At 41.7% G+C, this 14750-nt stretch overlaps 1 protein-coding gene across 12 annotated transcripts in view; it reads right to left on the reverse strand.

The window, feature by feature from the left end:
• EIF4G3 (eukaryotic translation initiation factor 4 gamma 3) overlaps positions 1-14750 on the reverse strand; it is a 386245-nt gene that overhangs the window by 41713 nt on the left and 329782 nt on the right. For all 12 annotated transcript variants that reach the window (XM_072609175.1, XM_072609170.1, XM_072609173.1 and 9 more), the window contains 2 exons: positions 11340-11510; positions 7491-7688 (listed from right to left, as the gene is read on the reverse strand). In XM_072609175.1, the coding sequence (XP_072465276.1) occupies positions 7491-7688; positions 11340-11510 (369 nt within the window). The remainder of the gene's footprint in view (positions 1-7490; positions 7689-11339; positions 11511-14750) is intronic.

Here is a 14750-nt window from a genome sequence, read left to right on the forward strand (position 1 = left end):
CCTTGTCACATATTCACACATGGGCAGCCACACCACCAATACCAATTTATCTAAAACTCAAGGAGGGTCACAGGTATGCCAACACAAATGTCTCTAAATACAATGCCACAGTTTGGCCACAAAATCTATTTTAAAGGATATCATCTATACCCACTGCAGCCAGATGAACAGGTGGGGAAAATGAGTCAGGGGGAAGGCATCTTTCAAGAACAAAGATTAAGAAAACATCTTTCTTCTTCAGAGATAAGAATGTTACACTAAAAATAAGCACACCAGCTCTTAGTTTAGACTTGATTAGGAAAAAAAACTAGTTAAGAGACCCATAGGAATTGGTTAGTCAAGTAGCCAAATAGCAAAAGTGGTTTACTGGGCACACTAGGAATAAAAGGTGGATTGCCACTAACTCCCTTATGGGAAAAAATCTGCTTGATCTTGTTTTAGTTGGCATGTAGTTTAATAGTCACAAAACCAACTGGGCATGCTGGTTTGGTTAGCTGAGGGAATCTTGATAGGAGAACTCTTTTTCTTATGGAAAGCGAATAGTTTCTATTAGGAATAATTTACAAAAAAAAAAAGCTGTTTGGTAAGTTTTGTTGACTAAAGAACCATCCAGCATTCTTGCTGGGCACACCAGACTTCTCTGTGCATCAAGTCTCTCAATGCCCACATCATTGCTCAGTTATCTTAGGCATTCAGGTTACTGGCAACAAGTCACCATTCCTGTTCAGGTAGCAGCAGAAACCAGCACTGCTACTGTCATTAGTCAGTGTACTTGGAATGGACACCTTAGGCCCCAAAGGATGAACCAGCACGAGGGTGGGGATAAAAGCCTGAGTAGAGTCTTGGTCATTGTTATAAGCTGTCCAACTCTGAGGGTCAATGGTAGGTTATTAGGAAATGACCCATTTCTGGAAGGAGAATGATCAAAGATAGGCTGGAAGAAGGCTTAGTGGTTCCTTCCAATCCTAAAACTCTGCAGGGATCCTGAAATGGGAAGTCAGTCTCCATTGGGGCCTGACGTCACTTCATGAGGGCAGCTGAGAAAGCACCACTGTCACCCAACAGCCACTGGAGACAAACAACCATGGCACAGAGTGTGCTCTGCCCTGGGAGCCAAGACCTGGACACGGATCCTGAGGAGGGAGGACAGCACAACCCTTCTGCTCCTTCAACTCCAGGTTTCTCATCTATAAAAAATATCTCATAGTCCTGTCAATGCCCTACTTCATATGTGGAGAGAAACACTTTGTAAAAATCTGAGCACTGGAGGTGTGAATTATTATTCTTAGAGAAGCAGTGTCTTGATAGAACTCTTGAGATCAACAGGTTTCAATGTTAATTGGGAGAGGAATCCATCCAAGGCATTGGTGGAAATCAAACTTCTGGCTAGGTCCTTGGGAACACATGGACGCCAGTCAAAGGAATATGTGAATTTTGTAAATCTGTCACCATCATGAGCATAGGCTACACACAGTGAAGACAAAACAATCTATGTGAGCTCTGAAGTTAGGAGAGGTCCTGAGACCATCACCAATCCACCTGGGCCGGATGGATTCTAGAGGGATGCCCACCCTATTCTGGACAACTGCATGGCTTAGGAAATGTTGGATCACACTCAGCCTTTCTCAACCTTCCACCTTCCCCTAAAGCGGAACATGATAACCATGCTGCTTGTTCCTCTTAGACAGGATAGGTCTGCCTTATTCTCCTCCATGCCAAACATCCAGTTCCCTCAAGAGATTCTTCTAAGGTGTGACGGGAATTCCTTTCTCATCCTGACTTTCTTCTGGACACTCTAAAGCTCATCACACCCAGAGCCAAAGTGGAATGGATCCATAGTCTGATAAGAGCCCCAGTGAGAGAGTATGTCATGACAAGATTCACCAAAAGGGGGTCCAAATCACAAAAGGGACCCTCCCTTCCTTCTTTGTAACATGTCTCACCACCCTCCCCATTACTCCTTCCTATGGCCAAGAACATACTCATGTTGGCAGCGTTTCTTCTCTCTGAGAGGCAAAAGGCCATTTTGTGGATGAAATTCATGTTCAGTTTTCTGTGTCTCTGATTATTTTGTTCTCTCTCTTTTTCTCAGCCTGCTCTGATGTTTGTTAAGCACTGACACAAGGCAACTGGTGCTTGAGGGTTCCTGGCCTCTCACACGATTTCCCACATCTAATGCAATTACTCTTAGCAAAGCAGGAGTAAAAAGGTGGGTGAATGCTGGGGGCCAAGGTGCAAACTTACGGCCTGAAACAAACTCTGAGTTGGATGTGAAACTTGGAGAATTCTGTTTCCCATCACCTTGTGAGAACTTAAAAAAATCCAAGAACATTGTGAGTTTTCTGGAGCAGTTACTATGGAGTACAGGATGAAAGATGCAATACTGTCATGGTGGGAATGGTGATATTTCTGTTTAAAAGATGTCTGGAACCATATGTGCCCATACACACCACAACGCAGGAATTTGTTTTGGATACAGTAGAAATGTCCGAGAAGCTCTCCCTTCAATCCAGGTTTTGGGGTCATCTGGAACACTTGGTTATGAAGCCCTATTCTCCCTACAAGAGGACAGGATATAAATGATGGACCATAGTGTCCTTGTATTCTCTATCATTCCTTACTGAATGGGCAGAAATAATGGAGCACCCGAAGAGGCTCCTGTCATCGTCTTTGTTGTCCTGCATAATCAAAGAGGACCAAGATGACATCACAATGTTGGGATCAATGTACAGAGTGTCGGACCATGGCTGGTCATACTGATACAGAGCTCTACCACTGGCGTCAGTATGAGCACTTGGGAAAGAGATATCTCTAAATTTGCACATCTCGTATTTCTTTTGAACTACTACTTTTGAACAATTCTGCTTTACACATAGAGCACAGTGGCTTCTTTGATGCAAGCAGGCCATGCTGGACATTCCTGTATCTCCCAGTCAATCCGATGTCTCCCATGTCTCACAGCTGATTCCAAAGTTCTTCAGAGAGATGTTGACAGAGTTTTTCTATCACTTCTTTTCACTTCTGTGTCAGCATCTTCCCTGTGTGAGCTCTCCATAAAACAGCCTTTTAGGCAAGCATAGGTTTGACATTTGAATAACATGGTCAGTCCATTGGAATTGCACTCTCTGCAACAGAGTTTGAATGCTTGGCAGTTTCGTTTGAGAAAGAACCTCAGTGTCTGGTACCTTATCCTGCCAGGTGATCTTCAGTGTCTTCCTAAGACTAGGTAGAGTGATATAATACAATGATTCCGTTTGAAGACAGAATGGAAGTGATTCAGTTTCCTGGAGTGGCACTGGTAGACAATCCAGGTTTCACAGGCACACAACAATGAGGTCCGCATAATGACTGTAGATCTGCAGTTTGGTAGTCAGGTTAATACTTCTTCTCTCCTACACTTTCTTTCAGAGCCTTCCAAACACTGAGCTAGCTCTGGCAATGCATGCATCAACATCATCATCATCTGTGTGTACATCCCTGGAAAGTGTACTGCTCAAGATAAGTGAGTTTATTCACAGTGTTCAAAATTTCTTCATATGCTCTAACCAATGGTTCCACAAATGAATGGTGTAGTGCTGGCTGGTGGAGAACCTGTTTTCTTGGTATTGTCAGGCTAAAATGAGCTCAAGCAGCTCTGGCGCATCTCAGTCTCATAGACTGCATTGAGTGCACAATCATCAGTAAGCAAAATGTCATGCACCAACTCTCCCTCTACTTTAGTCTTGGCTTATAACCTTTTCAAGTTGAAGAATTTACCATCAGTATGGTAGCTGGCTTTGATACCATGTTTGTCCTGGTTGAAAACTTCTGATGACACTGCTGAAAACATTTGGCTAAAAGCATAGAAGTAAGCACACACAGCCTAGCTTCACTCAATTGGTGACTGGGAAAGTGTGAGAGCATCCTTCATTATCCAGAACCCATGCAAGCATGCCACTGAGGAACTAGCATACAATACTGATGAACTTTTACAGGCAACCAAATTTTCCACAAGCCCTCACAATGACAATATTAAAGGCCTGTGTCAGATTAACAAATGTTGTATACAAACTTCTGTTTTGCTCCTGGCATTTCTCCTGGAGTTGTCAGGCAGTTCCTTGGCCCTTTCTGAAGCCAAACTGGCTCTCAGGTGGATGACCATCTTCCAGGTGAAGCATCAGCCTATTAAGGAGGACTCTTGCCAGCAATGACAATGAGAGGGAACTCCCCTATACAATGAGAGACAACCTATGTCCTTTATCTTCAGAGAAATGGACAATGAAAGTATCCTTTAACTCCTGGGGGATAACCTCTTGCCATGTAACCCAGAAAATGTCAGTCAGCTTTGGTATGAGCAGTGGGCCCCTGCCTTGTAAACAGCAGCTAGAACAGAATCAGCACCACGTGCTTGGCCACACAAGAGGAGTCTAAGAACATTCAAAAGCTCTTCAGTTAAAAGTTCAGCTAGAGAGGGACTGACTTCAAATTAAAAAAACAAGTCAATGTTCTCAGCACTGGTTGATGATGGTCTGTTAAGCACACTATAGAAATGTTCTGTCCATGTTTCCGTGATCACGTCCTTATCATTAACTGCTGTAACTCCATCAGCACTGAGGAGAGACGCGCCACCATACATGGGGATCGCAGAAGTGCTCCGGATTGTTACTGTCAGCATAAGGCTGAATCTTATCTGCTCACCGAGTCAAGAATCCTAAACCTCTCTAAGCTTTGCTTGTGCTTTCTTTTTCTTGCAGTTAAGCATGGTCTTCTTAGAGATGGACAAGCTATCCTGTGGATAAACCCCATGGAGTTCTCATTTTTCACTAAGTAGCTTCTGAATTTCCCCATCATTTTCATCAAACTGACCCTGATGTTTCCTCAGATAAATGCAGTGCTGCACAACCATCCTCTGAAAGCTGCACACTCCTTTTCTGCTCCTGTATCTTCTGAACCATGTATGTCAGGGTGTCTGCATGACATAGCCCAACTAGTTTCTTTGTGGCAAACCAGGCATTTCAAATAAGGTTACCCAAAGAGCTCACACTGCATTAACTTGGGCTATCTTACATCTACAATGACTAAAACTAACTTCTCTCTTCCTGAAAGAACTCTTGGCTTAAGAACTCCTGGCTTAGTAGTTTGCTTACTGCTCTGGACATCATGCCTGAAGGCTTTTCCAAGGACCAGGACTCCATTAAGCTATGAAAATAGAAACAAGACTTTAGCTAAGTTCTCAATGCCAGAGAGAAAGAGCAACCCTGGAGATTTTTTCGTTACATACAAGGGTCTTTTTTTTTTCCTGTCCTCAGTTCTCTTCACTTCTATACAGCATTTGTTCTGTTGATACTTTTCTCTATTCCTGCCTTCCCCATCCAGCTCAAGCAAGCTTCCTCCCTTGGTCTCCAGAATAATATGTTATCCTGGTTTTCCTCTTATCAATCTGAATTTTTTTGGATCTCTCTTGCTAATTCTTCCTACTAATATGAAAAGCTATTATTAATTTTCCATTCTCTGTATCTCTCTTCCATAGATCTTATCCATTTTCAAAACTTTAACTATCCCACTGTGCTTATGACCCTTTAATACCTTCAGCCAGCTTCACTTCTCATGAGTGCCAATCAACTGCTGAGGGAAGAATTCTTTGTGTTCATGTATGTAGATGAAGTGTATCTGAAAACCTCACCAGTACCTCAAACTCGATATGTCTAAACCATGCTCTCCCAAGTCATTAAAACAGGTGTCCCCTAATTTCTCAATTTCTGTCAGTGGTAAAATCAGTCTCCCAATTCATCTAGATTGAAACCAGAAGACTCATCTTCAATGCATCTATTTCTTCCCCCACTATCCACTGCCACTTCTTATGATTTAGATTAATTAGGGATGATTCTTTTAATTACCGTGGACACAGGTCAGGCCCTTATTATCTCATGCCTGTATTACTGTAACAGCAGCTTATCCAAGCTCTCTGCAATCCAACTAATTTTTTATACCACTGTTAGACAACTAAAACAATGGTTTCTTCCTATTACTGTCCTGTTAAAAATCATCAGTGGTTCCTTACTATCTATTTTATCCATTCTACTAGATTGGAATTTTGGGGGTCTGGGACTCAGTGCCAGCTCCAAAGATAACTCAGTGTTTGATAGGAAAGGCACAGTCTCTACAGGAAGTAGTTTTTCCCTCTATAAATGAGGAAGTTGGACCCAAGAATCTAGCATGTCTCTTTCATCTTAGAGTATTTATAATGCTGTGGTTTCTAAGTCAGTTCTATAGGCAAGCTTTTTCACCCTTATCTACCACTCTGCTGATTCCCTCTACTACTACCTTCCTTTTCCACCTACTTTTATGAGGACCATCTTTGCAGGTCTGTCTCCTCTATGAAAGTTTTTCTTACCCGGCCCACACTGATCACTTACTCCTTCCTTTAAGTGACCAGTCTCTGGTACTCAATACATATTATCTTTATGTGTTCACCATATGTTGCTAAATAGTGAAAAACATAAGAGTTCATGATAATTAAGTTATAAACCAAACGACAACAAGGAACTAGTTTCTGATACTCAAGTAGCTTGGTAACTGGGGCAAAGAGAAGAGGAAAGGAACAGTACATGACAGTTTTATGAATGTGGACTGGAAAAGACCAACAGGGGCTGTGATCAGAGCTGCTTTGGTTCCCCTTCCTTGCTCTGCTCTAGATCTGCCGGCATGGAAATCTAGTTACAAAGACTGAGTGGTAACAATCGATTGTGTTAAAAGAGACAAAAGAGCATGGGGCAAAGGCCCTGAAGGACTGTGCAGATTTCAGATGAGGCATTCCATTAAGATCTCAGCCAGGGACTCTTCAACTGGGGGCTGTGGACTTGTTTTAAAAAACTTTGTGATAATTGCATTTCAGTAGAATTGGTTTCCTTTTTAAATGTGTGGGTTTTATTTTATACATTTAACACCATGACCCTGAGAAGGGTCCCAATGCATCACCAGTCTGACTGCCAACAAGGATCAGAACCTCAGATTTAAACCATCTAGTATATTCTTTCAGTCACAGAATGATCACCCTTTAATATCCTAAGAGCTGAGATCAGAAGAACCACATTAATAAGAAGTCTGAGTTCTTTCCTTATAGGAGTGTGTGAACATACATCCAGAGCCCCACAGCTAAAACTTGAGCTCCCCCCAGGGGAATGTGATGGGCTCTGATATCACTCACCCAACATTCATTTTTCTCTATTTTCTGGATCTTTTATCTTCTGATACCACACAACATGGGGGGGAGGGGGGGAATGGGGACTAATTTTTTTTCCCAAGTGTTACCAAATAAAAAAAAGTATAAACACACATATATTGTATTCAAAGTGAAGGCTCTGTTTTATATAGGGAAGCACAAAAATTCTATTAAAGTGCAAAAAGTATACTCATTACATAGCCCCATGAACATTTCTGGGAGGAATGTATAATGAGGGGAGAATCTAGCTCATAGGAATTTCTGGTTTCACTCTGTCCTCTCTTCTTACCGTCACTAGACACCGACACATGTTTGCATAAGCCACAGAGAAGCTGGGTTCATCAATAGCCTTCTCAAAGACCAGGTCGATAACTCCTTTCAGTCGTTCCTCTGTGTCAACAGTGAGCTCTGCCACCTGCTTCATCAGCTGGTTGAACATCTGTGGTGTCAATTTATTTAAGATGCTCCGAACCTTTCGGAAAAGTTCCTATAAAGATTATTAAAAAGAGAACATCCACAAAGATTCATGAAGCTAATATATGCTTTACGAAAAACTAGTCAGGATTAAATTGTTTGTTTTAAAGACAAACATCACCTATTCGTAATGAGTTTTGCTTTTCTTGCTTTTTCACTTTAGGGGGTGGGGAATGGGAGAGAATTTGGAACTAAAAATAAAATAAAATTGCAATAAAAATATTAAGTTCAATATCCAATATTATTAACAATGAATACTGATTAATAAAATGCAATATAACAGCCTAGTGGGGGGCTGTCAAAAAAGAAAGTGAATTACTTTTGTAAAAGCTCCAGAGGATAAAGCTAGGTTTTGAGGAGAAAGATATGTGCCTCAGTCAGAATATGAGTTTTCTAATAATCAGAGCTATTTCATAAATAAGTATATTTTCTGATGCAGAAAAATTTCAAGCAAAGACCAGATACTACAGAGAAGAGTTGCATGCATGGGACAGAAAGGGAGACTCCGTGACCTCTACAAGATCGCTTCTAACTTAGAAATGAGACTTTTACTCCTTACTCTTGCTTGTCAACCAAGTCCATGGCTGTCATTCTTTCTGATATCTAGCAAATATACTAAAATTTGTTTTCGGAACAAGGAGCACAGCAAGATGTCCCTATCCTGCTTGGGAAGAGGCAATACTTTTCACCCCAAGTTTACAATCGCTGAGCTTCACAAAGGAACTTCAAGGTGAAAAAAAAAAAACGGGGGAAAAAAAAGCCTTGGCTCAAATTCCTTCCTTCAACAAGGATGAGGGAATATCTCTTTTGTGCCCAGCATTGGAGACCTAGATAGGGATACAAAAGACATCAAGATCACAGCATAGGCTGAACCCATCAGAAACTGAGGACATAACTGGAGAAATCAGCCTCGTCCTTGGAACAATTAATCAAATGATACAGGAAGCATAAAATTCAGGAGACCAGCTCAGGTCAGAATCCTGGGTCAGAAAAATCCTTGTGGAAAAAATGGCACTCGAGTTAAATCTTGAAAGATCTGTATAATGGGACAGAGGGGGAAAGGAGTACACTCTAGGTGGAAGAACACAGGGAAGCAAAGTCTTGGGGATGGAACAAAACAGAATGTGCAAGGTCAGTGAGGAGGCAAATGTGGAAGAACTGGAGGGTTCACATTTGGGAGAAGGGGGTGAGAAGGTCAGAGACAGAGACTGGGGCACGATCCTAGAGGCAACAGTCTGTGAAGTTTCTGAGGAAAAACAAGTGACTGGATGAAATCAATATTTTAGGAAGGATTACTCTGATGCCTCTAGCATACACTATATTAGATGTGGAAATACATTTTACATGACTTCCTATACACAATGGGCATTGTATTTCTTGCTTTCTCAGTAAATGGGGAAAGTACTGGGCAGGGGGAGAATGTGAAACTGAAAATAAAAATAAACTTAAACATATATTTTAAAAAATAGACTATCAGAGCAGGAAGAGACTGAGGTTGGGAAAACAAAACAGGAGGCCATGATAGTCATCACCATGTTATCATGGTGATCATGTCACCACCCACCATGATAAGAGGTGGGGATGGTTTAGAACAGAGGTTCTTAACCTGGAGTCCACAGACCCCTATTTGGTAGAATCCATAAAAACTTGGATGAGGAAAAAATGACATCCTTATTTTTACTAAATTCTAAAAGGAAGTTAGTTTTATTCACTAGAGTGAATCCAAAGGGATCCCCAATCCAAAAAAAGACTTAGAGCACCTAGCCTACAACTGGACAGCAGCAATCGGGGAGCCACTGCATTTTCCTGGTCATTAGCAGGACAAGAGAAAGGAAGCAATAAATATTAGGCACAGGCCCCCTGGGGACAGAAAACAGAGGGACAACCTGAACTTTAGGAAGCACAATCCAGTACTTTGCCAAACTTACCCTTAATTTCTGACCCCAGATTAAATGTGACAGTCCTAATTTTACTTTCCAACGTCAAAACAGACAGTAAAGTAAAAACCACCCTCAAGGTATCCATTAAGACAGGAGACACAACCACTGCAGATCTACCTAAACCAGGATGGAAAACAAGGCCTATGATGTCTGGAAGCTTCAGGTAAGCTGTTTTCAAGAAAAGCATGGAAATAAAGCCCACCTAAGTTTTGATAGGTCCCTACATGCCGAAGTGGAAAGGCTCCAAATAAAAGTGGAAAGATGGACAGTATATTTCTGTGTCTTCTGAGGAACAGAGGAGTTAAGTGCAGAGAGATTCAGTAACAGTAAGTTGACCACCAAGTCATCAATATGTTCATCAGCAGAAATTTGAAAAGACTGTCTATGAAGGGGAAGCCAGGGTACAAATGGAATTCAAAGGAAGGAGGTTCCACACAGAGAAAATCATGGAACCCTGAAATAAAGATATCAAAAGTTAGAGAGAAAACAAACTTTAGAAAAATGACAAGGCTATCCAAAATTTATGGTCTACGTTAGTTATCAGTGAATAAGCATTTATTAAGCACCACTATGGGCTAGGCACTCTTGTTGAATGCTAGGGATGCAAAGGTAGATTAAAAACCACGGTGCCTAGCCTCAAAGAGCTCAGTCTAGTGAAGAAAACGGCATGTAAACAAAGATGAACCTAAAAGGTTTAAGCAGGTAAGTCATCTCAGAAGGCAGGCACCAGAACTGGGAGGGCCTGGGAAAGGTCTCCTACAGAAGGCAAAATTTGACCTGAGTCTTGTGGAGGGAGAAAGAACATTCCACTAGCAAGCAGCAGCCACTAGGGATATGGTGGGACATACATAAGGAACAGCAAGTAAGCCAGTGCTGCTGGACAGTAGAGAATGCAGAGGTTTCCTAACAAGGCTCAAAGGGAGTAAGCCAAAGTAAGGATTTTATATTGGACCCTGGAGATATCAGGAACTCACTGGAAATTATTAAGAGAGCGACATGGTCAGACAAACACTTTAGAAAAATCACTAGAAGTTTGGTTAAAAATAGAAGGGGGAGCAAACAGACCTATGGCAGGGACAGAAGGCCAGAAGGTGGCTGCAAAGAGCATAGGCACGAGGTGGGGAGGGCCTGAGCCAAGGTGGTGTCTGTATCAGAAGACAGGAGGGGATACAGATGTTGTGAAGACAGAAACAACAAGACTGAGTATGTGGAGGGAGGGCAGAAGAGGAGCTGCAGATGACACCAAGGTAGCAAACCTGGAAGAGGAAATGGTTTTGAGGAAAAGATAATGAGTTCCCTTTTGGACATGCTAAATTTGAAATGCCTACGCGACATCCAGGTTGAGATCTCCAAAAAAGCAGTTAGTGATGTGAGATTGGCACTCAGGAGAAACACAGGATCATATATAAAAATCTGGGAACTGTTTGTATATAAATGATTACTGAACCCATGGGAACTGATGAAATCACCAAAAGATGGTCAAGTGGGAAGAGAGAAAAGGCCCAAGGACACAGACTTGAAGGATACCCACAGTTAGATCAAGCAAAGAACACTGAGGCATGATCAGACAGGCAGGAAGAGGTCAGCATTACAACAACAGAGCAGCCAAGAGAGGTTTGAGAAAAGGCCACTGGATCTGGAAATTAAATCATTTTAGAACAACCATTTCTTAAGTTTATTTAAGACAAGATTATGAATAAATCAATGTCTTTGAGAAGTCTCACCTGGGTCTTTATGTTTTCAGGGTCCTCAGCCAAGCTGTCTCGTTTCTGGCTGGGTTTCCAAGCATTCTCTGCCTTTTTGAGATGGACATCTTCTTTCACAGAAACAGTGATGATCTTTCTGGGCTCTCTTCTCTGACCCGGTTGAGATCTTCTTGGGCCAACGTTCAACAACTAGGACAAGAACATTCCTGATTATATCTACAGAGGACTTACAGTTCACTACATTTGTTCTGCTGCTCAAGACATTGCAGCTGGAGATTGTAAACCATTCTAGAGTCAAGCAAGGTTTGGGGTTATATGATATCAGGGACATGGACCTTTTCCTTTCAAAAGATGGAAATGTTTGTCCTGGGTACCACCCCAAGAGCAAATGGAGTTTTCAATGACTGAACCTCTCTTCTCTCCAATATGAAAAATATTCAGTGCCATGCTTCTTGATGACAAAGTATTTTTTTTAATGCAGATTATTAGATGTATAGTCCAAATTGTATCCCTCTTCCATGCATATATTCTAAGAATCAGAAAGGAAAAGTCTAGCCCTTCCCTAAAGCATGAAATTACTCTATAAACATCCCTGACAAGTAGGTACCCATCCTTTGTGTGACTTTTACAACTTAGTAAGTATATAGGTAACAGTAATAGCACCAAATCTGCTCTACGGAAATACATTTCTACACTGTTAGAATTTAATTTATAAATAAATCCCTTACAATTCTTTTCTGGGAAGGGATACATTAAGATTTTGATTTTTCTTTTGGAAAATCCTATTTCCCAAACTGGACATATGAAGAAAAAAGGAGGCATATATAATGTGTGCTTGCTTGTATTAAGTAAATTGCATTTTAAAACAGAACTTGATTAAAATTTAATGAAGTTCCAATCCAAGCTTCCTCCTGCCTCTGTTTCTCTGGTAGATGCCTATTTCCCTGTGGAGCTGGCCTATTATGAATGCCTACACAGAGAAGCTAACATTATTATTCCTAAGATTTCTTCACTAGGCTCTCTTTGATCCCCTAGGTTCCTGTATTGTTCATACCCTGCCAATCCATGTCACCATGTCACTCCAGTCATCAAACCTGAGAGATGCAACGACAGGGGACAGTGGGCTGTCCTCTAGAATATTCATCACAGTAAATCCTTTCACTGTTCAGTGATCTTTCCTCCAATTTAAATGTTTAGGTTGACTCTGGCTGGCAACCTGACTGCTTGGTAAGCCTGAGCTCCATAATGTGCTGATAGACACCTCTTTTTATGACATTTAGTTTGAGTGCTGTCAGGAACTTCACAATTTTTAGTTCCCCAAACCCAACCCTTACCAGCCAGCATCACATCTGGCCTGGGGCCACCACACTGCACTTCAGCACTCCTATGGCACTTCAAAGGAAAGCCATGTTCTCCAGCAGGGCAAATTCAGAGATAAACCCCAGAGACTGATGTTTATTCATGAAATTTAAAAAGCTCTGAAAGGTTTTCCTAGACTGAGGTCCGTTCCGATTCTTCCTTTCACACTTTGCCATTCAAGATAATTAGAAATGGCTCTGCCGACAAGAAATTGGCAGCATAAACGTAAACTGTTCCAGCACTCATTAGTACCAATGAAACCAAGATCAAATAAAATGTAAGCATTTTGGAAAGCCAGCACCGTATCACCAGCTAGAATCAGACAATGTCAGAACAGGAAGGCAACTTAGAGGCCATGCACAGTCAGAGAGCTGGGGGCTCTCTAGTTCAACTCAAAACCAGAAGGAATCCCCACTCAAATTGACCTGAATAGTGCTCCTCCAACCTCCAAAGTGGGGAGGCCCAGTGTTTGTGGAGGTGGCCCATTCCACATTGCCTAAAGTGGCCTCTCTGCTACTTCATGCTTGTGCCCTCTAGAACCAGTGAGAATCCATCCTCTGCAGGACAGACCTTCAGATCCTGGAAGACAGTTAGCACATCCCCCTGACTCTTTTCCAGGCCCAAACTGCCCAATTCTTTCGCCTGTTCCTTATGTGATGATGTTACCTCAAGGCCCTTCATTGCCCTGGGTACTCCCGCTAATTAACGTCCTTTCTGAAAAAGGGTGACACTTCACAACAGACAAAAATACTCTGGATAAGATTGGATAAACCCAGAAGACCGTGGGATTTTTATTTCCCCATAACGTTCTAGTCCACTAAAATCTCTTGAATTTTTTTCCAGAACTGCTGTCTAATCATACCTCTGTTTTTTTACAGAGAAGGAAATGTGAGCCAAGAAAGGGGAATCTAATCGGCCCAGGGGAAACCATGGAACCAAAACTCAAAGAGAAGTTAGTTTTAACTTCTACACCTGTGCTCTTGATACAATCCATATGAGCTCTCATTTTTGCTATATACACAGGATTAGGAATGTCTTGGTCATGGGGAAGAATAAATTCACATGCTTTTTTTTTTTTTTTAAAGAGGGTGGGGAGGAGTTGGAGACATACATTTAAAAACAGGGAAAAGGCCAAATCAAAATCCAGGTAACAGGTAATACCAGGGCAGCTAGGTGGTGCAGTGGATAGAGCACCAGGCCTGGAATCCAAAAGAGTCATCTTCCTGAGTTCAAATCTGGCCTCAGACACTCACTAGTTGTGTGACCCTCAGCAAGTCACTTAACCCTGTTTGATTCAGTTTCTTCCTCTGTAAAATGAGGTGGAGAAGGAAAAGGCAAATCATTCTAGTATCTTTGCCAAGAAAACCCAAAATGGTGTCATAAAAATTCAGACACAACTAAAACATCAGGTTAATACCAAGGCAGCTAGATGAATAAAACATAGTGGATAAAACATCAGGAGACAGGGGGACCTGAGTTCAAATTCAGCCTCAGATATTTAGGAGCTATGTGACTCAGAGCAGGTCACTTCACCCTGTTTGCCCCAGTTTCCTCATCTGAGGAACTAGAGAAGGAAATGGCAAACCACGCCAGTACCTTCACAAAGAAAACCCTTCCAAAGGGTCACAAAGAGCCAGAAATGACTGAACATCAGCATCACATAATGGTGAAAGGGAAGTGAAGCAGGATACCCTGCTAATGAAAAGGTGGCCCTGCGAAGACAATAGCATTCTACAGGGGGGAATTTCTCAAAATACATTGTACTGTAAGAGGAGCACTGGCTGCCTGCAGTCAACATGAAGACACACAGAAAGTAATCCTCAATAAAAAGCAAGAATCAAATACCATTTGTATCTTAATCACTCACGTCATAGACTAACGTCCACTCCTAGCAGGTTCAATGTCTTCTAGGGTAACTGGGTATATCTCATGCTTAAACTGATATCCTATGACATTCACTTTTGTCACAGTGTTTTCATCACTTAGTTTGCCAAGAATTGCTACTGGATGCGTTTAAAATCAGAGTAAAATGAATGAAAATGTATGCTTTGTTAACTTTAGGAAGCAAAT

The sequence above is a fragment of the Notamacropus eugenii genome, chromosome 5 (genome assembly GCF_028372415.1).
Source record: "Notamacropus eugenii isolate mMacEug1 chromosome 5, mMacEug1.pri_v2, whole genome shotgun sequence".
Taxonomy (NCBI): domain Eukaryota; kingdom Metazoa; phylum Chordata; class Mammalia; order Diprotodontia; family Macropodidae; genus Notamacropus; species Notamacropus eugenii.